This window comes from Amphibalanus amphitrite, unplaced genomic scaffold (genome assembly GCF_019059575.1).
Source record: "Amphibalanus amphitrite isolate SeventyFive unplaced genomic scaffold, NRLGWU_Aamphi_draft 000056F_arrow, whole genome shotgun sequence".
In the NCBI taxonomy this organism is placed as follows: Eukaryota; Metazoa; Arthropoda; class Thecostraca; order Balanomorpha; family Balanidae; genus Amphibalanus; species Amphibalanus amphitrite.
In genome coordinates, this window is record NW_024881552.1 from 838382 (window position 1) to 865159 (window position 26778).

Genomic DNA, 26778 nt, shown 5'->3' on the forward strand with positions numbered 1-26778 from the left:
TGACATTTTTAGCTTTGTATTCTGATGAAGAGCTGTGCTGGAAATTATTAGGGTGTTTGGATTTAACTTTTTTAAACTACGAGGGTAAGGTCACTAATTAAAATGCTTTATTGAATTAGATCGTGACACAATAACAACAATTGCGGCGCTCGTTGTGGAATAAAGGAGCGTTCGTTACACGAGTCAGAAAATAAGACGTAACTATGTAGATAGTTACGTCTTTTCTTGCAAGCAATAAAACGCGCCTACAAACGAATCTTGCGCTGCACTGACCCGCGTCGACCGCAAGTCCGTTTGAAATGAGCTGGTATCTACTGTATAATATACATACATGCCTACTTCGAAATTGTTTCCGGAAAACGTTACAAAAAAAGTATGCACCACCCCTCGCATCAAGCTTGCTTACAGTCACCGTCAACTTTCCCGGGCAGTATTGATCAATAATGGGCCGCATCGGCCAATGAAATCTCATCTCAATCGTTTCCACTTCATTTTTGGCATCGCCATCTCACCGCAGACGATCATCGATTCAACTGCGGAGTGATTTTCATGCCAGCCTGTTCGACTCCATGTTAACTGAAATTGTTTTGCCGTTAGGTGTTATTTCGGAAAAAGGTGCGATTGAACTAAGGGGTTTATTGTGCAGCGAAAATGTTGCAAGATCCTTGCTCTGCCCTCCCAATATCCCTTCCTGTTCCGGATCTAAATTCTGCTCGACCCCGTGGCGGCCACCACCCGCCTGACCTTTACGCCGGTCCGACCACCCTTGGGTCACGTTCCCTCCTTGTCGACCCCTCCCCTCTCCCACCCCCTCCTCGGACCGCTCTCGCCGCGCCGGCCGCGTCCGAGCTGCATGATTAGAGCCGTCACAAGATCATCCAGGTCGGCCGGCCGTCGGTGGCGGCGGGGGCGGGGGCGGCGGCGGCGGCGGGGCGGCTGCAGGCCGCCGCCGGTCGATACTCGCAGCAGCGTGGCCCGGCCGGCGGCTGCTGCCGCCTGCCCCAGTCGGCCGCTGCAGCGTCCGTCGGCGACACCCGGGGCCGGTCCGACGGCGCACGCAGGCTCGCCACTCGGCTGCGGAAGGCATTGGGACACCCCAGTGAGCTGTGACGCAGAGCCGGACCACGGCATCTTTGGGTATTCGTGGTTTTGTGGTATTCCGTGGTGCCTCTGCGGCGACTCCGGCGCGCAGTGTTCCTGCATCTATCATTGATCGCCGTGCAGCCTTCCGAGCGGACGATTTGAATTCAACGTCCAGCAAAACTCCTGCGTCGCGCCGGATCCAGTGCTCGGTCACCCTCCCGAGGTGGTCTCAGTGCGGTACCGCGGTGACCGGCGCGGCCTCCCGGTGCCGCCCGGCGCGGCGGTGCGCGTGCCTCGTCGGTCCGTGTGGTGGATGCGCGGTGGAGGCCGGGCGCGACCATCGCAGAGGTCCCGGCGCCCGGGCGCGCTGCCGCGGAGGAGCCGGATGCGCCGGTAGCGCGCCGGGGGGCGCTCGGCCGCGGCGCCCCTCCCGCCGGCCGCCCGGCGCCCTCACACCGATGGATGCCGAACGCACCAGCGACTAGGTGGGTCCGGGAGTCAGTTCACAGACGGAAATTGTTCAGCATTGGTGCTTAACGGGGAGTCTATTTGCATATACATCTACTTGGCCGCAGCGAATGTGATTTCAGGTATCTACTCGTGACTTTCTATACTGAACAGAACGAAGCAATGGCCGAATGGAAGGAAGTTGAATTGTTGCTAAAATAATATTCAACGAACAAATACTATATATCCTTCTGAAACGGACGACGCGGGTTTTAACTTTTTAAACCTCAGGCAACAGTAACAGGACTCAGGAGCCCAAAATCAAATTCAACTTCCTTCCATCTCTCATTGAAACCAGCTACAAATCTGCCTGCAGAAAACACATGAAATAAGAATGAGGAAAAAACGTACAAAAAATGTGAGCTTCAAGTAGTTTCAAAGCTCTTTAGAAAATGCGGGTTGAATAAATATTTGCAAATCAGCGACGGACGGTTAAATGAGGACGATAGGCATATTCCTTTTCTTTGTTCTAGCAATAAGAAGGGAAATTGCGAGCAAGGGTGGACCGTACGTCTTGAACTAGAAACTGACGTCGCTCCGGCTCATGTGAATATTTCTGCTGCGCAGTGCACGTTTCATCCGAGCTTATTGCCTGGATTGTGACGACCTTTCACTTAACTGATTACCCCAAGGCACAGCGAAGGGAGTATATGATTTGCAATGTGGATGTGCGACGAAATGTAAAACGTACTCGTCGAGGTACCTGTCATGTTTAGGAATGTTGCGGCCTGCGGGCATGGGATACAGAAAGCAATCAGTGTAATTCGACTTCAGTAGTAAAGTGGAAATGATTAAGGACCATATACGAAGAGCTGTAACATAGTTTGACATTGTATTTGACTAATGACTAACGATGGTCCCACTAATAAATTTCGCTACATCCGAAACATTACTGATGACTGTCACACAATGTTCGAAGAGGTTACAGGTAGCATTGTGTGACTAAAATTTACGGAAACGTCTTCCATACCAACCATTCTCTAAGCTCAGCCGGTAGAGGCTGCAAAAGAGAGCATTGCCTAAACCTGTGCTCTTATATTTTACACAGTTTTCGGACTCGTTAAAGGGACCCTCCCACCTTCAAAAAAGTTAATGAATTGGCATGAAAAGGATGTCGCTCGGTTCAGAAAGAGCAAAAACGAATATCTACCAAATTTCATCGAAAAATATTCACCGGTTTTCAAGATATTAGACTTTTACTTTTGTTTACTTTTTGGGATCTCCGCTGTTCCTAGCGACTTTATTTGAAAGTGCGGCATTTGTTGCGCGCTAAGCAGCATATACCACCGCGTGCTACAAAACGTTTTAGTCAAACATTTGAAAATCGTTAGATATCTGCGCTGACGTCACACATTCAAAGGGGTATTCCTATGCATTAGGCCCTCTGAATCAAAATGCTGCAATTTTGAAATTCAATATTTCCGATTTAAGGCATTTCTCGATGTTGTAAGTGCCGAAACCGGTAATTGTGAGCCAGGGACCCCATTTTGGCTATCTCAACTCAAATCTAATGTTAAGGTGGGAGGGTCCCTTTAATTTCGATGCGGGAATCGATATAACCGCCCATGGTCGTTCATTCACAGCGTCTAAGCCGACGCTGACCGCGTTTGGCCGTGTGTGACAGAGCTGCGGACACGGACCAGCTCCAGTAACAGTCCCCACAGGCAGCCGCCGCTAAACACAGCCCTCCAGTAACAGTCCCCACAGGCAGCCGCCGCTAAACACAGCCCTCCAGTAACAGTCCCCACAGGCAGCCGCCGCTAAACACATTACCGGTGGTAATGGACCTGTGTACTGTGGGTATTGGGGGCCTCTCGGCCCAGCAGCCAGCGGCTGTGAACGCGAGGCGGCCGCGGAAGTACAGAACACTCGGGCATTCAGAGGGTTCTGTGTCAGATAAGTTCAGAGGGTTCTGTGTCAGATAAGGTCATTTGAAAAGCCTCGTTGGCGGGCCACGCCGGAGCGACGTTTGGATGACTGGGCCACGGATATCCCAACTGTCACAAAGTCCGTCACGACTCTGGCGTGCTGTACCACATGAGCCCTGGGAAGTGCTCTCTGTCCCGGGGGAGGCTGGTCCACTCCTCAGCATTAGCCTGGCGCAGCTGGGGGCCACAAGGCGGCGGTTTTCACGGAGAAGGCTCGGGGGCAGGCGGGCCGCCCTTCGGAGCGCAGGACTCAGCTGGGAGGCGAGCGGACGAGTCATCAGCTGAGTGGTACCGTCGAGATGGCGGAGCGGGTCAAATGGTGTCGGTCGGGTCAGGTGGTGTGTGATGGGTCGACTGTGGGTGAGGCGTCAGACGACTGTACCTGCGCCGGGTCGTATAAATATGTGCACACAGACTAGAGTATGCAAAGCTCGGCGGACAGACTGATGACGGCGTGTTCCCGGCAATTGATCACCGAATAATGATCATGCTAATGTGCAAGGAGTTTCTCGATAACCCCAGAAGTAGGCATGCCTAGCTGCATAACACTTTTCCAAACGGCAACTAAAACCAGCATTGCAGCGAGCCCGCAGTTTCGTGGTCCATTAGATGTAATGCTGATTTATCACGGATTAGCGGGGCGCGGCAGAGTCGCCTGCTGACACGACAGATCATGTCTGTCGCGCCGGCTCATCACCACCGACCCGACCCGAAGTTACCGTCTCCCCTCGGCCCTCACCACAGGCCAGACGCATTCCTCTCGTGTCGCCATCCGTTCTCATGGACCCGCGATATCGGCGGCGCCGGACCAATTGAGGCGAGATAACACCATTAGCCGGGATGACGGCTGAGTAGCACAACCAAGTGGAGTCGGCGCGCCGCTGCCGGCGCAGCGGGATGGCGCTCTGCCGCCGGCGCCAGCCGCTGATGTCAGCGCGCGGCGCCGCCGGTAATCAGGGGGCGGTCCGCGGCCGGCAGACGCCGTCACCCGAGGTTTCTGCAGCGGCCACAATGACACGTCTGGTGGCGCGCCTAGCGAGGGTGACGGCCGCGGGGCGGGTACAAACCATCTCTGACGAGCGGCGAATGGAGGCTGACCGATGGAAGGTCCCAGCAGATCATATGTCCCGGGGCGCAACTGATCGATAGAGTCCTCACCAGATTGTCTGTCCTAGACGGGGGCTCCGCAACGTTCTCAGGATTGGGGGATCCAATCCAAAAATGCACACCCTTTCACATTAAGCTATATTACGGTAGTGAGATTATTGGAGGGTCCGGAAATTATTGGGGGTCCGGAAATTATTGTGGGGGGGGGGTCCCCCGGTGGTGAAGCCCTTGTCCTGGACCTCGCAACAGTTCATTTCCTAATCCTTACTTTTGTTACCGTTTCTTAGTTGCGTTTCGCTCCCGCAGTCCGTTCGCTATTTTGGTTACCTGTTCTGACCAATTCAGAAACAGTCGGCTCGCTATGTCTCATCGGAAGATAGGCATTGTTTATACACGTTCAGCTTTGATCAGTCAGATAATTTTAAATTAAGTAGAGTAGATTGTAGTTACATCCTCAACCACAATGCGAGTGGTCCATTGTCGTCTATCCTTCCTTTGAACGGAAACGGCATTCTCTCAATTCCTTTGTACGGCAGGAACCTCTCTGGCACTTGACTTACAATGGGAAAAACAATGGCGTAGTCACACACAATGTCAACTGAAAAAGTGAGTGTGAATAAGAGTGAACAAACGCAGTTTTAAGCTTCAATGCGAAATAAAATAACAGTGAGTGGAGGTCACATGTTCCACTAAGAGATTGAGATGAGATTTAAGTGAAACAAAATAAAGCAACATGCTCATTGCAATACCTACAGGGTGGGGCAGCATAATCGGGAATAAATATCAAACGGGATTATTTGGTCATGAATCTAAAAATATAGCTCCAAGCACTATTTTAGCAACATCCTATCAATCGGTCACCTTTTACCTATCCCTCATCCTATTTGACCGCCCTCGGCGTCGATGACCTTCTCAAGGCGGGTCCAAAAGCACGCGCATGCACGTGCAACCTCCTGCTTGTCCATGATCGCCCATCAGCTTCGTACCTTGCACTGAAGACTGTTTTTACTGATGATAAGTTGTTCATTAAACTTCTACCAAAAAACGCTCCATGTAAAGAATTTGGTCGGATTTAAATCGGCGGAGTTGAAGGACCAGAAGTTTTTGGTTCATCTCAGGTGGAGGTGCCCTACACAATAACATGTCGTCCTCACTGCAGTACCAGCACGGACAGAGTCCTCGTAAGACGTGATTTGGACCGTCAGTGATCCTCTCTTCCGACGGCTCCACGTGAGTCTGCCAGAGTGCGGTTGTATTTACCAGAGGTGCTCATTTTATCCGGGCTCGATGAAGTAGGGTGCACCACGTGCACCTCCCTTGAAGACCACCCATAGGTCCATCACCCCAACAGGATGTTTACTTTGCATGACCGCTGGAATATTCTCGATACAATCCCCTATATGGCATGCCATTCTTTTTTATCGTATTCCAGTCGGTGATAAGATTTTTTGTCGCTGAAGTTTTGAACATTGTTTCTTTTTAATATGCTCAAGTGCTTCTTCCTTATATTCAAGTGAGTCATCTTGTATGTCCTCTGCTAAGAGTTATTTTACGACGATTACGTTAACCTGTTGTCCTAAGTATCCCCACACAATCCTTATCGTCCGTGATAACACGTTGACCTGCCCAGCAACCTTTACGTGGAATTGCAGGGTTTTAAACAAAATGTTCTTGTTTTACTTGTTTAACATTAGTGTCTATGGGCGCGCGCAAAGCACTTGGAGCACCGTCGAACTATTTTGCTGCTCTTTTCCAGGAAGTTGCATGCTCATGGATGTAGTCATGTCAGATGATGCACAACTTTTGGGCGTTTCATTGCCATAATATAATTTATAAAAATAATGCCATGCCTACTCATGATCAGAGCCCAAAAAGCATTCCCGATTATGCTGCCCCACCCTGTACAAGGAAACATCTCCGACAAATTCATGTACAGTCCACAGCAGAAGTAATGTGTGGTTTCAGTCATGGGTATGTTCTGCTTCTGAAGCTTAGGAACAATTAGCCAGACTACAATGAAACTTTGAATGTAGCTTATATGTATCGTCACCCTTGCAGCTGCAACTTTAGCTATTGGCACCTTCTTTTCGATCACTCCGCATTAAACAATCGCCAGTCAAAGCCAACCGTTGAGATTGGTAAAACCCTACATTACTTTAGCGGTGGGCTGTACCTATGCATATCGAATCACAAATTTGAAGAGAATTTACGTTATACGAATAAGTTAGATAAACGCATATTTCAACACCACCTGGCACCTTCAACCAGTTCAACCTTAACGTACACGTGTTTTCACACAGGACCTTTCGGTGTTAACTGCATACATAATGCCTTGGCCCCACTGAGTGCAAACTCATTTGTATCTGTTGTGTCGTGAAGACAGCGTCTTGGTGCTACATGGGCGGCAAAGTACCCCCCCCCCCCCCCCCGGAAAGTTACCCTTACGGAAGCTCCGGACACCAAGCTCCAGCGCGGAAGTGCCAACTCAAAAGTGTTAGTTACGGAGAGCTTTCTCTCCTCATAAATCACAAACTTCGCAGATCTACAGGTGTGGCCACTTGTGGCCCTTAGCCGCCTTTTTACTTTCGCACAACTTTTTGCACTAGTTAGGCACCATTATCACCACGATAGAGATGACCTCGGCGGATTGTGTCACCGCTGAATCTTTCAGTGCCGTAGATAGAGCACCTCTTTCGCGGTTCATTACCGCTGCAGCACAAAGATCATTTAATATAGCCGGCCGCCGGTTTCCGGGCCATTCCTGGCGCGGACAAATGAGGCCGTGTCCACGGGCGCAGGAAGGAAGACGGCCCGACAGCGCGGCCACATCCGTAATAAACGAGACATGGAAGGGGCGCGGGCGCTGGCCGGCCGCCAGCTCCCGGCCATTGGCGGCTCGTTGTCCGACCGATCGGCGGGTGGGAGACGGCGGCGCCGCTCCCGAGGCGGCCCCTGTTGGCACCGCTCACACACCCGCGGCTCCGACTGAGGACGCTCCGGTCCCCCTGTGTCGGCGGTACTCACACACACACACTCGCCATCGACAATGGTCATCAACCGGATGGTTGGCTTGGCGAGGTTCCATAAGAATTCGCCTCTGACCTGATCCCTGTCCTGTGTGCATTTGTGTGTGGGGAAGGGGTGTCTGTGATGCTATGTAGGATTGTGTGTGTGTGGGGGGGGGAGGGGTGTCTGTTGTGCTGCGTAGGTTTGAGTGTGTGCGTGTGGGCGGGTGCGTGGGTGTGGTTTAGGGTGCCGACTATGTGAGGAGCGGGCCGGGTCGGCGGAGCGCTGCCCCGGCCCGGCCCGACCCGGCCCGCGGCGGCGGCAGGTTCCGCCGGTCTCTGATCGATCAATACTCGAGTCCGGCGGCGGCGGAGCGGCCGTGCTGCCGCTGCCACCGCCGCCGCTGTCCGTCCGTCGGTCTGCCCGCCGGCCGGGCATCACCTGAGGTCACACCGGCGGCCGGTGGAGCAAGGTCAGAGGTCAGCTCAGAGGCCACCGTCTGAGGTCAACCGGCGCCACTCTTTCCATTCTGGATTGGCTACCGGCCCAAGGCGGAAGGTGGATTTGAGGAACGCTTTAGGACGCCGTAGAAGATAGAGATCTAAAATATGGCGGTGTTTGCCACATTGGAAAAGTGCCGAAAACGAAGCCATCTGGAGAATTGAGAGCACTTTGGATCTTCGATGAAATTTATTAGCGTCATAGGTATCTGTTTTAGGAAAGGGTTAGCTGAACGCTGTGGGACAATGATCACGTGTGAAGTACCTACACGATACGATCAGAGTGCTGAGAGCTATCGACGCATATGCTTTATTTCTCAGACAGAATCTATCCTTCAAATACGTTTACCTGGCCCAGACGGTTGTTTTGAAGCACTTCTGTTATGTTACGACATAACATATGGAGTAATCTATGGCTACGATGTTTGTAATCAATTGCAAAACATTTTAATGTAATATTGTATGGACATTCGATATTTTTTTGTGCAATATAAGAAAAGCTGAAGAAAGTTAAATTGACACAGGAAATGTAGAGTTCCGCGGCTAAATTGGGGGTAGGGGGAGGCTCACTGCTAGGTAAGCCATCGGGGCGGCACTTAAACGCGGCACGGTTCGATTGAGGACCGCCAGTCACGGCAGGCGCGCGGCATATTGTGCGCTGGGTCAATATCCGAGTGGCAGCCAGGTGCAGTCCCACGCAGTCTGACGTGGCGACACGACGACCTCAGCGGGTATGTGCGGGGTGACAGGCGTCCAATCTGACAGCAGTCATCAAATCTGACAGCCACCCATAGATCAGACATCGGCAGTGACCATGAGTGATGCCAGTGCATTGAAGATAATGGGGTGCGTTCAGCAAATGGCAGCGATTATAACACATGGACCATATGGAACGCATTAATAGTCCACAATCATCGACCTGTGGTCGGATAAGTGAACGTCACTTACCATTTTTTTTTTTTTGTATGGGCAAATAGATAGCCTTTGCAACTGAGGCCGAGTCAAGAATTTTGGCCGGATCAACGAGCGGTCAGATGCTACATCATTGGTGAAATTCGATAATTGGCGTGGAAATCATCGAATTTCACCAATGAGGAGAGAGGGAATAATTATAATTAATGTATATTGTATAACGATGAAATTTGCTGGAGTGTAAAACAGGAAGTAGCATACCGACCGCAAAAAACGGAATTATGTGGTCACTTGTGATTTGCTAGTGTTTACTTTAACCCGCGCCCCACTGGGGGGGGGGCTATTTATAGCCCCCCTCCCGTTTTTCTGCGATAACTTCCAAACCGCTTGACGTATCGACGCCAAACTTTCAGTACCTTCGGCTGCATCAATTTGACACCTTGTGTCAAAATTTTAACTTCGTAGCTACCATAGGTTGGCCGGAAATGACGTCAGAGTGACGTCATGTTCGGCCGATTTCGACGCAAAACATTGAACCACGGCAATCGCTCCCAAGAGCTCAGTTTTTAAGCTAGATCCAATTTCTTTGCATGAGAGGACTCAGAATAGACTGCGCTATCAAACTGCCATCTCGGATTTTCAAAATTTTGAAAATTTCGAAAATTTGATATAATAAAATCCAAAATTTATATTTTTACATTTTTTTCAAAAAGTTTTGACTTTTCGAAAAAAAACGGAATATATGTGATAGAACGCATTATTATGACTAACTCTAGCAAGTTTTAGCTAAATATCTTCAAAAATGGCCAAGTTTTACGCATTATTGCAAATAATTCACAATTATTAATTTTTCAAATCAATTTTTCAGCACGTATTTGACATCGTACGCCAATATAAATAGCACCATCGTGTTCCTGAGCTCAAACTGCATCCAATAGACACCTTTTTTGTTGAAAAATTATAACTTCAAAATTTGACCTTTTTTGACCTGAAAGTGACCTGACCTAAGCTAAATTCGACTCAAAATGACCTCGAATGACACAGACGACATCACATTCGAAATCTCTGGCCTAAATGGACCATGAAACATGTGTCACGTGACCGACGCATGATATAATATTTTCGTGACCTGTGATGACCTGACCTTGACCTGAAAATCAAAGTACAAGTTTGGTACCCTCGGGGTATCTAGAGCATCTGTTCACGAGTGTGCGATCCAAAAATGAGCCTGATCTGACTTGTAAGACGGCGGCCAGAGCCCAAAACGTGAACAAGCAAAATGCTAATAATTTTTACTTTGACCTGACCTGTGACGTCATCGGTGACCTCGAGGTCAATGAAATTAGGTTTCGCTCGACAGTTTTTCCGGGGCTATCAGACGCCGTTTGAATTTCGACGATCGGCCCAGTAGTTTCGGAGTTAGGAGGGGGGGCTATGAATAGCCCCCCCCCCCCAGTAGGGCGTGTTATACGCAGACCCCAGTGGGGCGCGGGTTAAGCATAAGCATGTATTTTCTAAAATTTATATACCTAATTCATTTCTTGTAATATTTTCCTTTTTAATCTTGATCCAGCATACAAAAGCGCCTACTTTGGCCTGATTACTAGGTGCATACCTAACGCCAATTACAGTCGACAAAATAAATAACCTCTTCATTCTCCAGTAACATGAACATACTGCACGGTGTATGTCGCGGTATTATCCGTGTAATCAGCGTGTGTACGCCAGTGACAGAGATTTACAGCGCTAGTACTGTCTGAATGGAGCGGTGTCGGACACTGCGGCCGCGGCTCACAATGAACTAACTGAAATGTGAGCTCCGCGGCGGACCACTGTGTAACCACCGCCTCTGTGGGGCGGACATTGCGGGGTCGTGGCGGAGTGCAAACAACCGTCGGTGTCGGCTCAGCCACTGAATGGAACATGCTTCAATGGTAAACAGGGCCCTTGTGCGTGTGTTAGCTCAGTGTAATGTCGTCAAATGGATTGATTGATACACCAGTTCGAGTGTCGTTCAACCACCGATTGGAGGAAATGAATAGAAGTATTGTGCGTAGTGACAGGAATCAAAACTACAAGAAATGTGTATAACTAACGTCTCGTGGCGGCTAGCACTCGGCAAACTACACGGTGCCGTGGCCTGAGCGCACGCTTCCGACTACTATCGCTAGATGGCACTAGTAGTAACGCCTGGAGTTATACTGTGCCGCAATACAGTAGACTGGCGCCGACTCTTCAGCGCGCGCTTTCTTATACCGTCGCTAGACGGCAGCAGCAGTAACGCCTGAAGTTATACTGTGCCGCAATAAAAGATACTGCCGCCGACGCTTGAGCGCGCGCTTTCTAATACCGTCGCCAGATGGTAGTAGCAGTAACGCCTGAAGTTATACTGTGCCGCAATACAAGATACTGCCGCCAACGCTTTAGCGCGCGCTTTCTTATACCGTCGCCAGATGGCAGTAGCAGTAACGCCTGAAGTTATACTGTGCCGCAATACAAGATACTGCCGCCGACGCTTGAGCGCGCGCTTTCTAATACCGTCGCCAGATGGCAGCAGCAGTAACGCCTGAAGTTATACTGTGCCGCAATACAAGATACTGCCGCCGACGCTGGAGCGCGCGCTTTCTAACACCGTCGCCAGATGGCAGCAGCAGTAACGCCTGAAGTTATACTGTGCCGCATTACAGCAAACCGGCAACGCTCGGCGGCGCGAGATGGGATTGGATTATGTATCGATCGAAAGATTCTGACCGTTTTGCCGAGGTTGCAACTGATGTATGAATGTAAATCTGGGTTTGGTTACAATTTTAGCCCTCCATTCCTGAGTTAAAGTTCGCCAAATAGCGGTTGAGTTACCGGCCTATTCCCATTGTGTGTTCCGGCCAATAACGTCTAGAAAAAACAATATTGCGTGATTATACACATTGTTAGAATTAGGTGCTAAGCTTGTCTTGGCGTGCTGCGTCAAAAGTAATTTGTAATTTGTATCTGTTTAATGTATGATTGCTGACCCCCCCCCCCCCCCGTGCCGTCAGATGTGCCAGCCGAGCCGCTGATGGCGCGACTCGGCCTCGCCCGGTGTCGGCCCACGTCATGCTCCTGATGTGCGCGGCCCTGCTCGTGCTCACACCCTCTGTCGGTGAGTAGGGAGGGCCCTTTGGACGCCTGGTAGGGGGAAGCTCCAATACTCTCACCGCAGAGTAAGCACACTCAATAAGAAAGAAATATGCTCTCAGGAAATCGACCGACAAACAAAATGTGCTTATATACTTGGATTTTTTCAATTAATCCCTCTACCTTGTGCGTTTTGAAAAGCACTTTGATGACCTTGGCGACACTAACATCACAAAAAAGGTCCTTAGGTACATTTTTGACGGATTACGTCTCTGGCTGACTCTAGCTACAAAGCATCTCCATTTTCAATACGCTATATTAAATACCACGCGACAAAGGTCTCACCCAGCATACCCTGCATAAGTACTTGCCTTCTCGGAGAATTTCTGACTCCGTTTCTAATTAGGTAAATCCCGCGCCGGTCTCAGTGGCCTGATAAATGGTGGCGGCTTTGGGCCACTAGCATCTGTAAATGGGCCATCAGTTCTCGGCATCGATCGCCCAGATTATGGGCGCTGGTGTGAGAGTCTAGTCTGCGCCTCACGGCCTCAAAACTCGGCCACACGTAACCTGAACTTTATAATATAAGGTTACTCCAGTAAGTAAGCTGCCGTTTAAAACAAAACCCAACAGTGCTCTGCGTTCTGACGCAACCTTGGTGACATCTGTCCATATAGGAAGACGGGAAATCCAGACTTAAAGCTCACAAGTCACAACCATCCAACTGGGGATTATTTCTAAAGTTAAGGCCGTCCACGGCGACCTTTGAAAGAAGATTATCTATCAATATCCACAGCGTTACATTCCGCAAAAAGACAATCTTCAAATGGAAACATCCCAGTTGGCACAATTGTGTTAGTTTCTTTGCACTTACTGTTCTGCCTTCGATTAACACAGCAAATGGTAGGAACTTATTGGTATGGGTTATTTGACAAGTCATCATTTGGAACATATATTAAAGATTGCGTTAGTTATGAACTCACATAGGTAAGGTGACCTTACTGCGAATGCAGTCATCACGGCTAGAGCTATTTACTCGTGCTGGGGCTTATTGCCTTAGCTATATGTCTCATTACATAGCAGCAAGCGTCTGTGAAATTCCGCACAGCAGCAGGCATAATATACCAGGTCCCTGTGCCGGGAACCTGTCCAATTAGGGGCTAATTCGACAGTGGGGAAACAAGGCTACATAGGAGCACACAAATACATTAGCACAAGGCCCATATCACGCCCAGTGCCTTGCCCAAGGGGTGGATAAATCATTTGAACGGTCTCCTCTGCCCTGAATGCGGCTTTAACAGCTTGAAATTAGGTCACTGCGTTTTAACCCTCGCCGGCCGAGGGGGGGGGGGCGGCTGCCGCCCCCATAGGTTTTTTTTTAGCTCCGAACAAGCCGGCGATAGAGAGATGAAACTTGGCATACCTGACCTTTGATTCAAGCTGGATCTTTTGACACCAACCGCATTTTCGGGTCAGGTCAGATCACTGACCTATGACTCAAGCACACAGAATCGTGATTTCATGCACTCCTTGCAAGGTTCGATGCGCCACTTTTATAATGTTGACTTTGCGTGACGTTGACTTGCCGTGTACCGTTTCAGGCCTGGAGGTGCCAACTGGACGTCACGTGACCGCCCTGGTGGGGTCGAACGTTATACTCGAGTGTCCGCTCAACTTTCCCAACGACGAGCACGTGCCCTACGTCATCGAGTGGAAGAAACAGGTGAGCTGACACCGACTGGTCGGCGGAGACCAGACAGAGCGCTCACTCTGTGTCTGTCAATGCGCCCGGCGTCCCTTTATAACTTGGCAGCAACTGAACTTCTAAAAACTTTAAAAAAACTTCTGAAGTGGGATGATGACACGAAACTATATATCAGATTCTATTGTTCCCGTTCATGAGATATCGATCACCCTCCTAGCATGAGGAGCTCTGATTATTAACATCTCAGCCGAGCTGTCAAAGGCCGTGGCAAAAGGTCATTTGGGTCTCGGGCGACAAGTTGGCTACAGTTTTTCGTCAAAAAAGATATATCAGGGCTGGCAACTTTACATGTTAAAAACATTATAGGTGTATGGCATGCACCTATGTAAAAACTGTGTACATTTCATCCAAACAAGTAATAACATATAGCCGTCATTTTGTTAACGGTTGAGAACGGTAGAGACGTTCTCCTTTCAAGTGTTGTGAAGTGGTGCACTTTCACGGCCAGTATTTGTGAAACATTGGCGTCTTTAACTGTGGCCGGTTTCATTGTGCCGCCTTGAGTGGGCCACTTTGCCGGCCGTGGAGCCCGCCTAGGGCGACGTCCTCCGAGTGCCGGGCCCTCTCCAGTCGAGAGATACGCTCCACTGAGAGCCTCTTCAGACGCCGCAACCGGCCTGAAAGGGCCGGCTGAACGCCGCAGAGGGGGGCGAGTCTCTCCAGGCGCCGCCACTGGCCGGAAAGGGCCGGCTGAACGGTGGCTGGGGTAGACAGAGGGCAGACGGAGGGCCGGCAGAGGGCGATTAGGGCAGACGGAGGGCCGGCAGAGGGCGGTTAGGGCAGACGGAGGGCCAACAGAGGGCGGTTAGGGCAGACGGAGGGCCGGCAGAGGGCGATTAGGGCAGACGGAGGGCCGGCAGATGGCGGTTAGGGCAGACGGAGGGCTAACAGAGGGCGGTTAGGGCAGACGGAAGGCTGGCAGAGGGCTGAATGGGGCCTTTAAGAGTCAACGCAGGGTTGGCTCGGTCGCGTGATGCGAACTGAGGTGTGATTTAGCACTGCACTAGCCGTGAGAGCCATCAGTATTCAGAGCCATATTCAGAGTTCAGACCCATTGATTGATTGATTGATTGATTGATTGATTGATTCATATTTTATTTATTAAAAAAAAAAACATTTTTGCAGTCATACATTTACACGGATTGGTGCAGAAGCGACAAGCGCTTATCTCTAAGCACCTCTCCCAGTTCCCTACAAGGTAGGGGGCACAACCACCGCCCCCGACCGCCCAGCCAGCAGACCAAAAGCAGAGCCGCCCGTCGCCAGTCCGCCTATTTTATGCTCAGAGAAATTACTTCCTAAAGCGTGCCTTTTATATGAACCTACCAGTGCCAATGATATAATTTTGAATGGCCCTGACCAGTACCCCACTGTCGCCGCCGCCAATACCTTGACCTTCTAGGAGAATTTCGAGTTGTCTTCTAAAAGAAAAAGCGTCAAAGTCGTGGAATACAGGGGAGACAGAGTTAAAAAGAAGCGTCCGTTCGTCAGCGTAAAGAGGAATCCCCTAACCATGACAGAGTGCAGCCGACTGAGAGGGCTGTTTCGGCTGGAAGGGCCGGACCGAGCTGAGCTGACCGGGCAGCGCCACCCCGGTCAGCTGGTAATCACTGAGGATCGGCCTAGTTGAAAGAAGCCGATTGAGAGCCGCGGAGCCGACTGTGTCCGATTCAGAGCTGGATCGGGGGCTGGGACCCGACGGTATATCCGCCACGGCCATTTTGTAGAGTTCACAGCTCTCTCAAAGTGACTTGGAGGGTGAAGGCGTAAGGCTCGCTCTCGCACCGCTCTATAGAGCCGCAATTCCTCCTTCTTTCGCGGACTAGTTTCCCGAAGAGACAAAGAACATCACACTCTCGGCTCAGTCTCCAGCGCAGTCTGCAGTCGATCTCTGGGTATTCTGCCCATTCAGCCCATCATGGAGCTGAAATCTCCGTTACGGCTCTGACGAGTCGGTCCGACGGCTCGTGGACCGGGCGGCGCGGCGCCGCCGGTCGCTCGGCCGCGTCCTGTGTCGAGCTGCAGCCGGGTATTTATTGTCGCCATCCTCCGGGCGCGGATATTCTCGGGCCCATCGTCTCGTGGCACGGCCGGCGATGGACGACGCCGGCCGCGAGCGCCAGATTGGAATGTACCGCCAGCATGGATCACTGCTGCTAGGCAAATGGCCTGTTCAAGGCTGCAGAGCTAAATCCTGACCCGCCAATGGGGGAATCTGAGGGCCGTGACAATGGACATGCTTGTAAGAATGGAGAGGAGCGCTGAAATGGTATGGTGGAAGGCTCGCAATTCCTGTAGGTATTTGAAAGATTTTGTTTTTGAGCTGTTTGAAATGGGTTATGATTGCAAAGAAGTGGCCGATGCCGTTCTTTCCAAGTTTCTTCGATGTCAAAAGGTTTGACGTCAAGTCACCCGCGTTTTCGATTTGCTTGTATATACCTAAATGTGTAAGGTTAGGTACCTCAAAAACTCTTCTGGAAATATGGACGTTTCGTTAGGCGGCACGGGCGGACATCGATAGCAGCGCCTCTATCGGTCACTAGGAAAAGCTGGGCTGTAGGCGACGAAATACCGGCTGAGTTGTCACACGTTGAATAGGTTTATAGCCATCCGTCTTGTGAAAAAGTTGAACTTTTGCCTTTAATATTTCTACAGGCAATTTTAGAAGTGTCTTCACATGGATTACAAAACCGTTTAGATCATTGTATTCACTTCAAGCCTTTCCTATTGTTCTTGATGATGCGGGAACTATTTATAATTAGTGTTTCTAGCTTAGTAAAAGAACATACTGTGCAAACGATGAAAAAAGCATAAATGGAAGATTTTAAATGCAATTTTCTCTAACAATTAATGGTAAATTCTCTACATATCAAGGAAAATGTGCATGCTAACTGATAATATAAAGTTCTTGGGGCCAGTTGTTTTCTTCTTTTCTTACGTCGCCCCAATGGCCGCGAATACACTTGTGATAACGCCTATCGTATCCTCGTTTTTAGACGTCAACAGGATCTGTATGCAATCATCTGTAGAACGATAATCAAAGCCAAGGTTCGTGAGAAAATGACATAATTTCTGAGTGTGCGCAATCATAAAGCTCTTCAAGCCGTCCGATAAATGAATATTTAGCGCCACAATTCCGAAACTTTTAATTTTCAGGGCTTAGAAACCGGACATAGCACTTATTTTTTACGACCATAGATGAAGATGCCATCCTAAAATAGGCTGTACAAATCTGTGGCTGTACCTAAAAAGCACTGCGTTTAGAGCCTCTTGAATATTTTTGTAAGAGCCATAGAGATAAAGATGCATCAACGTCACACAAAGCTGAAGAAACGTTCTGCATAATTTTAACATTATTCAGTTCTGTCATGTCAAGTCAAATTTATCTAGAAACGGTTTGGACGTTTATTCTGAAAAATCTCAGGTTTGCGCTCAGATTTTTCAGCCATCCATTTAAAGCCTTCCGTCATTGGCATTAAGCAGAGGAGGCGAATCTGGCGCGATGTCCGCCAGTTGGGGCAAAACTGTCGCGCCGCCATTATGCCGCCACGTCCGGGCCCATTGAGCGCCGGCCGGCCGGGGCGCCCGCCGCCCGCTGATGGCCAGTTAATCCCCCCGGTGACGTCAGCCAGGCGGCTGTGACGTCATCGGGGGGTCGGCCGAGAGCCGGCGTCCCGCGGGCCAGATCGGTGGCCGGCCGTGAGCGACGGTGTGCGAGCGGCCAGCTGCGCTCCGCCGCCTTATGGCCCATCAAAGGGTTCACTGGAAATAGGCTGCTCGATAGAGCACGAAACAGCGCCTAAATAAGTGATGACCCAGCCGGGAAACTGCGGGAACGGTCATGTGCTCTTACGGACCAATAAAGGAGCGGGCTGAATTGTCCCTTGAATTTGTTAAAGTAAATGGCATTGCCCACATTACCACTGACACGACTCAGCCACAGTTCAGAAAGGTGAGCTGGAGCAACTTATCAAGGTAACTTTGAGCTTTTTACCTTAAAACGTATCTGTAAGAGGAATCTACGGCAAAATTATTAACAATATCAACCTACCAGACAATTTATATGAAGACGGTTTTGCTATTGAGGAAGTAGCTACATAACACATCACATATCTTCCTTACCACAAGCCACCCCATCTGAACACAAATGTGGCTCTTGCCGTATAATGCCTGTCATCCTGAACACCCGCAGTGAAACGACTGGTCTATGTGAAACAGTTGCAATGAACCCAGCATGAGGCCTTGCGTAACACACGTTGACAGTCCCAAGAGACAAACCATATCACAGTAAAAATCGTATCACAGTAAAAGTATAAAAATCGTTAGCACGCCCGTACCACTTTTCAGGACATCCCGTCCCAAGTGGAAACTTTGTTTGCCAAATCGACTAGAACAGCGGTAGGTATCTCTGATGATAAGGGTTGCATCCAAATGCTTTGCAATCCCAGGGGCGAAAATGTTCGAAACAGTGCATCATAACTTTTATATGATGTTCGCTGAGCTGCACGTCGTCAGCTCGACTGTGACGGGAGAGGCGTCACAATTCAGACGGCGCCGTCCGCGCGGCCCGTCCCAGGAGGGGCCGCCGAGCCGAGCCGACGGCCGCGCCCGATTCGAAGAGTTGCGGCCACTCGGAAAGTTGGCCTACTAGTGTCTGGCCTTATTCATGGCGCTGTTGGGGCGCCTGTCACTCGGCCCGGAAGCGCGCCGGCCGGCTCTAAATTACTTCTGCTGGACGCTGACTCTGCGATGGGCTGGCTCCACATTAGCCGGATCGGCTCCTCTCGGGAACAGAGTTGGAAACTGAGCGGCGGAAGCAGCCGCCGTTCGGGTCCGGGCCGACTAACCGGGCCGGGGATTGGCCCGATCACTCAGTGAAACGGCGGCCGTCCCAGCCGGCCGCAGAATCACCCCCTCCAATCAGCTGGCCGGCTGGAAATGAAATATAGGAATACCAATGAACCGCGAGGAATAAATACCAAGCGCGGCTCATTCAGTCCAACGGACGGAAACCTCAATTGAAAACGGATTGTTCCGAGGAATTAATAACAATAATTGCTCAGCCGCTGTTTGCTAAGAATCGACAAAGATACCGGAAATAATTAAAATGGGTCAATTCCCGATTAATTTCATTCCTTGTAGTTTCCTCGTATTCAGTCAGTAATGAAGACTGAAGACAAGACTATGTAACTGAAAATCAGCAAGTCATATTTGAACACAACCAGTAAATAATTTACAATGCGGGTAACTTATAACTTCTTTACTTTTTGTTGACAAGATTTTGACATTTAGTCTCCTTCTCCGTTGGGTCTACCCAGCCCATCTGACGGCCCTCTACCCTGCCCACAGCACCTGCGCTCTCCACTGTACATTTGGTACGACGGGTACCCGCCACACGTAGCCGACAGCTACCGGGGCCGTGTGAGCCGCGTCAGTGTCCGCTCCAGGGAGCACGGCCTGGCCTCGCTGAACGTTACCAACGTGACCGAGCCGGACGGCGGCTGGTACGAGTGTATCGTGCACTTCCTCAACCAGTCGCCGGCCGTGCTGGGCAACGCCACCTGGGTCCACCTGGACGTTCACGGTGAGAGGGGGGAGGGGAGAGAGGGAGAGGGAGAGGGAGAGGGAGAGGGAGAGGGAGAGGGAGAGGGAGAGGGAGAGGGAGAGGGAGAGGGAGAGGGCGGGGGAGAGGGAGAGGGAGAGGGGGAGGGAGAGGGAGAGGGAGAGACAAAGGGGGATGAAGGGCATGCGTGTCTTGGTTAACTCCAATGAAGAATAGGGACCTAATTTAGACATTTCGCTTTTTATTGCCGCAGAAAATGTGAAAATGACGGCTTCGCAGAAGTGTGGTACTGACGTGTCCGTGCAGTTGCAGGGTTTAGTAATTTTCTTGGGCTCAAGAAGTTTTAGAACTAAAAATCTCAATAAGATTTTACTTGTACCACTACTGTTTTATACTGTTTTATAACGATTTTTGTAGGTATGTCGAATCGGGTAAGCCGGTTGCGGAAAAGCACACTTTCCAAACATGAACTTGTGATCCCAGGCTGAATATGCAAATTTATGGAAGCTCCGTCGGCGTGTGATTTGCATCACCGCTCTCTATTGCCGCGAAAGCAGGCGCGCCCGCCGATAGCCCGTGGCAGAGCTATCCGGCACAGCATCCTCTCAGGCGTACGACGCCCCTGCCATCTAGCGGCGGAAGCGAGAAACTGGTACGGTAGCGTGGCCGGAGCACGCAGACAGCAACACAAATGCGTCGAATTGCACTGTTCGACCCTTATTTGTTCGTGTGTCACTGACTGACTTATCGTTAACATTTTATGTGTACCGCATTTGAAAGCTAGCTCAGCATTCCCGAACACAGCGTAATGAAGTTGTTGACACGATGGCTAAGAGATTCACTTGGATACCTACACCTTCCTCATTTCTCGATTGCTATGGTTTGGTTGGGCTTTTGCAAGTCACGTAAACGCTGATGATTTTTTTTTCAATACAGCAACAATGAAAATTTAAAAATAGCAATCCAGTAAAAGGCCAACAATGCCTCCTGTCACCTGGATTATCGACGTTCGGGGTGCGGGCTGCACTGTAAGTGACTTCCACTGACCCGAACCGCTGCACAAACCATAACTGACGGACGGGCGGACGGACGGACAGTCGGTTTGACCATGAAAGCGGTACGTGTGATGGATCGACTGTCAATTGATCGACCGGCTCAGTGCGGTCGACTGCGAACGACCGCGGCCATTGACCAAACGACCTGCCGTCAGCGCGCCGGCTGACCGATGGTCCACGACCAGATACCAGCGGTCTGAGACTGGTCTCAGTGGAGAGCCCTTCAAACCCAACCAGCATTTTCCTATGGCCACCGTTTGTGACGGTTGATTCTGTGGCAGTGTGTTTGTGGCGGTCTAGTCCAAACCGCGCCACTGGGACTATATAATACTGAACGAGGCCGGTGTAAATAAATTTTCAAGACCGAGGTCCTTACTGGATTTTTGAACGAGGCCGAAGGCCGAGTTCAAAAATCAGTAAGGACTGAGGTCTTGAAAATTTATCACCGGCCGAGTTTGGTATGTATTTTACTGTATGCCAACGATGCCAACGATAAATTTATTTTCTGGACCGAAGCTCTTAGCCGACTTAGGAACGAGAACATCCCAAAATGTTGGCTTAAGTGCATTCTGGTAATGCATTTTTGACCGTGGTCAATTTGCTTACACCAATTATTACCACACCCCTCTGGCTAATGTATTTGAATAGACCAGGCATACAGTAAAGAGTCCTGACACACTGACAGACCGTCAGACTGACAAACGGACCGACAGGATGACAGACTGACAAACAGGCTGACAGTGGTCCCGGGCCTGTTTTTCAGCCGCGCCCCGACTGGTGCGGACCCCGGCCAGAGACGTGTTTGTCAACATCGGCGACTCGCTGACGTTGACCTGTCAGGCGCGGGGCACGCCGCAGCCCGTCATCAGCTGGCTCAAGGTCAGCCACACCAAATCCTCAATGTAATGAACTGTGTCCGCATTCTATGTATGTCAATCAGCTTGGGTGTGTCTGAATACCTGTTAATTAACGTCAACCAATTATTGGGTTTTGCAATTTATTACTAGTTACTACCACAGATCGTGAATAAGTAGGATAGTTTCCAGCCGAAATCTATTTTACTGATGATCTGGTATGCCTTACCGATTATAGCAATACAACGTGCAACTAAAATGATACATCACCATGTTTTACAGGAGGGTAAGCCGGTGAGAAAGTCGGACACCATCAGCCTGGAGCGGGGCGGCTCGGAGCTCAGGATGACCAAAATAGCCGCCGAGGATATCGGAGACTACGCCTGCGTGGCGGCCAACGCCGTGGGAGACGTGCAGTGGAAGTCCAAAATTATCATGGCAGGTACGACGAGCTCACCACACCGGATACATGTGCCGGCTGATTAAATGGCGCCGTTGTGCCGTGAGCGAGACATGAGCTATTCATTAGTCATGGTACGATCGTTTGGGAAATAATGTTGGAATGGAAAGCCATGCTGCGTAGTAGATGATATCTCAGGGGACGTTTTAAACCGGTAAAATGTCGAAATTTGCTTATCTTTTGATTATTTTCTGGCGTTGTCGTTTCATGCATACACTTCGCCCAAATTGTTATTTATGTACCAGGCAATATTTGTCACAGAATCTGTAGGCATTGGCCAGCCGGTACCGGTGTGACTGGCCTGTAACCCTTCCTCCTCCTCTCCGGCCTCAGGCGGCGCGGAGATCGAGAAGGGACCCAGTAACGACACAAAGCTGGCCGGCGAGCAGGCGGTGCTGCAGTGTCGCACGCGCGCCCGGCCAGATAACGTCACCGTGCATTGGCTGCGGGACGGGGTGGACGTGACGCGGCTGGCCGAGCTGCGCGGGCGACTCAAACTGGCCGACAACGGGTCACTGGTGCTGGCCGCCCTGCAGCCCGACGACCACGGCCGGTACACGTGCCAGGCGTCCAACGGGATCGGCACGGCGCAGCGCGCCTCCGCCTACCTCACCGTCCACTGTGAGTGAGATTCCTAAACCTCACCGTCCACTGTGAGTGAGCTCCCCCACCTCACCGTCCACTGTGGGCGAGCGGGGACTGTGAGTGGGGCGGGAACTGTGAGTGAGAGGGGGCTGTGGATGAGCTCCGCCTACCTCACCGTCCAATGTGAGTGAGATTCTCTATATCTCACCGTCCACTGTGAGTGAGCTCCCCTACCTCACCGTCCACTGTGAGTGGGACGGGGACTGTGAGAGGGGACTGTGAATGAGCACCCCTACCTCACCGTTCACTGTGAGTGAAACGCCTTGTGTGGTGAAGGAGCTCCTGTCCACTCTCAGTGCTAGACGGGTGGGGCGGCGGCCGTGGAATTTGAGACGGAAAAGGTGACCGGTGTAACTAATTTGACGTGGAATCCGGAAGAGTGAGTGTCGAGTGCTGCCTGTTCTTGGACAGGTGCCTTGTTATGTTATGTGTGTCAGCTGTTAGCTATTTCATATAGATCTGATCAACTACGAGCAGGTGCTGCCAAGTGTTTCGCGTCCGTTTTCGGGGCATTACGCTGAACCATTAAAGTAATGCTAATGCAGAGTTGATTCAGCATATGCAAATTTCAACCCCTTTCATGAAGCGCGTGTTAAGTAGACTTACCATTATCTGGAGATCCAACTAAAGCAGCACACTCGTTACATTCCGACAGTCACTCTCTCTGGGTAGTTTCATTGGTTTCCGAAAATGTGCACCAACTACCGCGGGCATCTGCCCACCTAATCACCTGGCATGGAGCGCAGTTTCCATTAACGACTCTCAGAGGTCACATTGAAGTAAACTACAGCCGGCACAGTGTCAGTTCAGCCGACATTTCATTGCAAGTATCACAGTTAAATATTCAGCAGGATCCCAAACGATCGGCCATTCAGTGTCGAGGGCATTTTCTACGCAGCTCTCTCTTCTAGCCGAAACTTTGGTCTGAAGTCTGATCACCGGACCTCTTTCTACGTTTATCTCACTCTCTGCAGCTCGCTGTGAGCCCGGATGTCGCTTTGAGCACGGAAGCCAAAATGCTTTCTAAACACTGAATCCCCGGAAACGCGGAGTGAACTATAAGTGCGGAGGTTACTTTGAGTTCAGAGTTGGCCCTATTCCCGCAGTCTGTTGCGAGTCTGTAGCTCGCTGTGAGCTCGAAATCAGAGTTCCTCTGAGCTCAGCGATCTGTCTGAGTTCTGAGCTCACTGTAATCCAAATGAAGTCTGAGTTCTGAGCTCAGTGTAATCCCAATAAAGTATCTCCCACAGCCTGGCGGCTGACGCGCCTGTCCGGACATCGGACGTTGCATTTGGCGGCGCTAATGATTAGGCACCAGCGGCGGCAGTGGCCGGGAAATTCATTAGGGATTGTGGCCGGGAAATTAATTAGGGATTGTCACAGCACGGGCTGCGGCGTCAATTCCATCGCCCCGGTAAAAGAATTGAACGTGATTTATTGCGTGGCTGAACGGTAAAGGCCTGGCTACACTAGGCGTTTTTTGCGTGCGTTTTTGCAGGGTTGCGTGTTTTGCGTAATATCGTTCTAGGAAAAAAGTTATAAACAATATAATTTTTACTTTGGTTATATACAAAAGCTAATATAACTCTTATGTAACTAAAATTTAAGGTGAAAAACATCACAAAAACGTAATATCGTTCTTTTTTCTAGAACGATATCACGCAAAACACGCAAACACGCAAAAAACGCACGAAGAAAACGCATAGTGTAGCCAGGCCTTAAGAGGTGTGTAAGAACCGACACATCACATCTAATCGTGTTGATTGTAGACAATCTCTTCGGGTATTATGTGGTTAGTTTCTAGCATCACAATAATCGGCCTGCATTGATGAATACCTACGTCTAAAAGCTGACGAAACCCATTGCCGAATTGTCCGCACGAATCATCTCATTTCTAACGAATCATTTTGCCGGAGTGCCTCAGTCATTCAAAGTTATTACGCCAAAAACACATTGGTTATTCAGCCACTCTTTTGCTGAAGGGTCGTACACCGTATTCATATAGAACGCGAGATGGCTGGGTTTTAGTTTGTGGAATGCAGTTGAACGGAATTGAACAAAAATGAAACCCCTTCAACCACCTATTCCTGTATTTAAGCAAAATTTCGTTCGTCGGTGGTTGGGAAAGCAATGTAAGAATACTAATTGGTTTCAGACATCGCACAACATATGTATATCGGTCCAGTCCATCTGAAGTAATGTTCCACTGTTGTCAGTCCCGGCAGACGTCCCGTACATACACCCTTGCGGTCCAGCACCTGACGGCCGTACCACATATTTCAGTCCCGGCAGACGTGCCGTACACGCCGGCGGTGCAGCACCTGACGGCCGTACCGTACTGTTTTCAGTCCCGGCAGACGTGCCGTACACGCCGGCGGTGCAGCACCTGACGGCCGTACCGTACTATTTCAGTCCCTGCAGACGTGCCGTACACCCCCGCGGTGCAGCACCTAACGGCCGTACCGTACTACATATTTCAGTCCCGGCAGACGTGCCGTACACGCCGGCGGTGCAGCACCTGACGGCCGTACCGTACTGTTTTCAGTCCCGGCAGACGTGCCGTACACCCCTGCGGTGCAGCACCTGACGGCCGTACTGTACTACATATTTCAGTTCCGGCAGACGTGCCGTACACGCCGGCGGTGCAGCACCTGACGGCCGGCTCTCCGGGCGTCATCCGGTGCCACATCCGCTCCAGCCCGCCGTTCCAATTCGTCACCTGGTACCACAACCGGCGCAGCCTCGAGCCCAAACACACCCCAGGCGTCAGCGTGCTCAAAAACGGGTCGCTGCTCATCGAAAAGGTGAGTAGGATAACTCGCTCGAGTGAGTTTCCCTGTGACGGCCGACGGGCCCGACAGGCGACAATGCGAGCGAATGGCATGGCGGAAGCGAGTTAGATGACAGGAATTTGTTTTGAAAGTAGTGAAACACAGATAAGAAAAAAAAATAAGGAGCTCGCTTTGCATGTGTAGGTGCAAACCGAAATGTGTTGTGCCAAAATTGGCAAAATATGACGCGTATTTTTCATCAAGACGAATTGATACCATCTTCTCCGCATCCAGTCACCTTTGAAGTGCGTTCTCCGACCATTCCCGCTGCGTCCTCTGACCACTACTGACCGGTACCGACAGGTGACCACCGACCACCGGGGCACGTACCGGTGTCAGCCGTACAACCTGCACGGCACGGGCGGTGACTCGGGCGAGATGCGGGTCGAGGTGCGGGAGCGGCCCCGGTTCCTGGTCCGGCCGAGGAACCTGTACCAGCGCCGACTGCAGGACACCGTACAGATGCCCTGCGTGGTGGAAGGCACGCCCGCGCCAGAGGTCACGTGGAGGCGGGTCAGTAGGGGGAGGGGTCAGTGGAGGGGTGGGGGTACGCCCACTCCCACGCCAAACTTTCAAAGCGAAAGTGTATAAAATGAAATGTATGGATAGGCACAAGCATTATGCTGATTCGTTCATCCATAAAAACATGCCAGTTTCAGTAAAGCGCAAACTTGGAAGCTGGTTATTGGTCCCGGTAAAGTTTCCTCCAACTCCTATTCCCCAATGCCCTAACGCTGATTAGGGATTTGGCTTGCCTCTGTTCGATTTGCATATTTAATTTTACCCGCCAGACATTTCCCGTTTCCAAGTAGAGATTTTGTGAGTGCATAGTCGTCTGCTGCGGAAATAATTCATCAGTTACTTCGCCAAACAATGCATACATATTTGGGTGAGGAAAATAGACTTTGTTTGAAAAGGACTTCTGAAAAGGACTTCGATCAATGGGACTGCAATAAATTGAATGATTGCTGTGTCCGACGCGATGAAGTCACCGAGCTACTTTCTCTCCCTCAGCACGACAACCAGAGCCTGCCGTCGGACCGGATCAGCCTCTCACAGGGAAACATCACCATCCGGCTGCTGCAGAAGTCAGACTTTGGCTACTACGAGTGTGTGGCGCGGAACAGCGCGGCCACCATCGTCACCTCCACACAGGTCCGTCCGCGGCCAGGGGAACTCGGGTCGGTCCGCGGCGAGGGGAGCTGGGGCGAGTCCGGGGCGAGGGGGAAGCCAGGGTCGGTCCGCGGCCAGGGGAACACCACAGGCCAACCCAGGGACCTGTTTTACTATGACACGGGGAAAGACTCCGGAAACATTTCTTCTCGTTAGAGCGATTTCCCGCTGCAGGTTGCGTTGGACAATAAAGGTTCCTTGCTGCCTTCGTAACAGCAATTATTTTTCCATGTAAAAAGTGTTATGAGACTGCCTGTGACCGAACTTCCCTGCAC

At 50.7% G+C, this 26778-nt stretch overlaps 1 protein-coding gene across 2 annotated transcripts in view; it reads left to right on the plus strand.

Moving 5' to 3' along the window:
- The first annotated feature begins 1024 nt into the window (after positions 1-1024).
- The window catches only part of LOC122378221 (protein turtle-like), a 32004-nt gene continuing 6250 nt past the window's right edge, over positions 1025-26778 (plus strand). For both annotated transcript variants that reach the window (XM_043359040.1, XM_043359039.1), the window contains exons 1-10: positions 1025-1568; positions 12079-12182; positions 13759-13880; positions 19272-19506; positions 21304-21419; positions 21677-21836; positions 22188-22475; positions 25113-25303; positions 25634-25843; positions 26345-26485. In XM_043359040.1, the coding sequence (XP_043214975.1) occupies positions 1546-1568; positions 12079-12182; positions 13759-13880; positions 19272-19506; positions 21304-21419; positions 21677-21836; positions 22188-22475; positions 25113-25303; positions 25634-25843; positions 26345-26485 (1590 nt within the window). In that variant the 5' untranslated portion in view covers positions 1025-1545. The remainder of the gene's footprint in view (positions 1569-12078; positions 12183-13758; positions 13881-19271; positions 19507-21303; positions 21420-21676; positions 21837-22187; positions 22476-25112; positions 25304-25633; positions 25844-26344; positions 26486-26778) is intronic.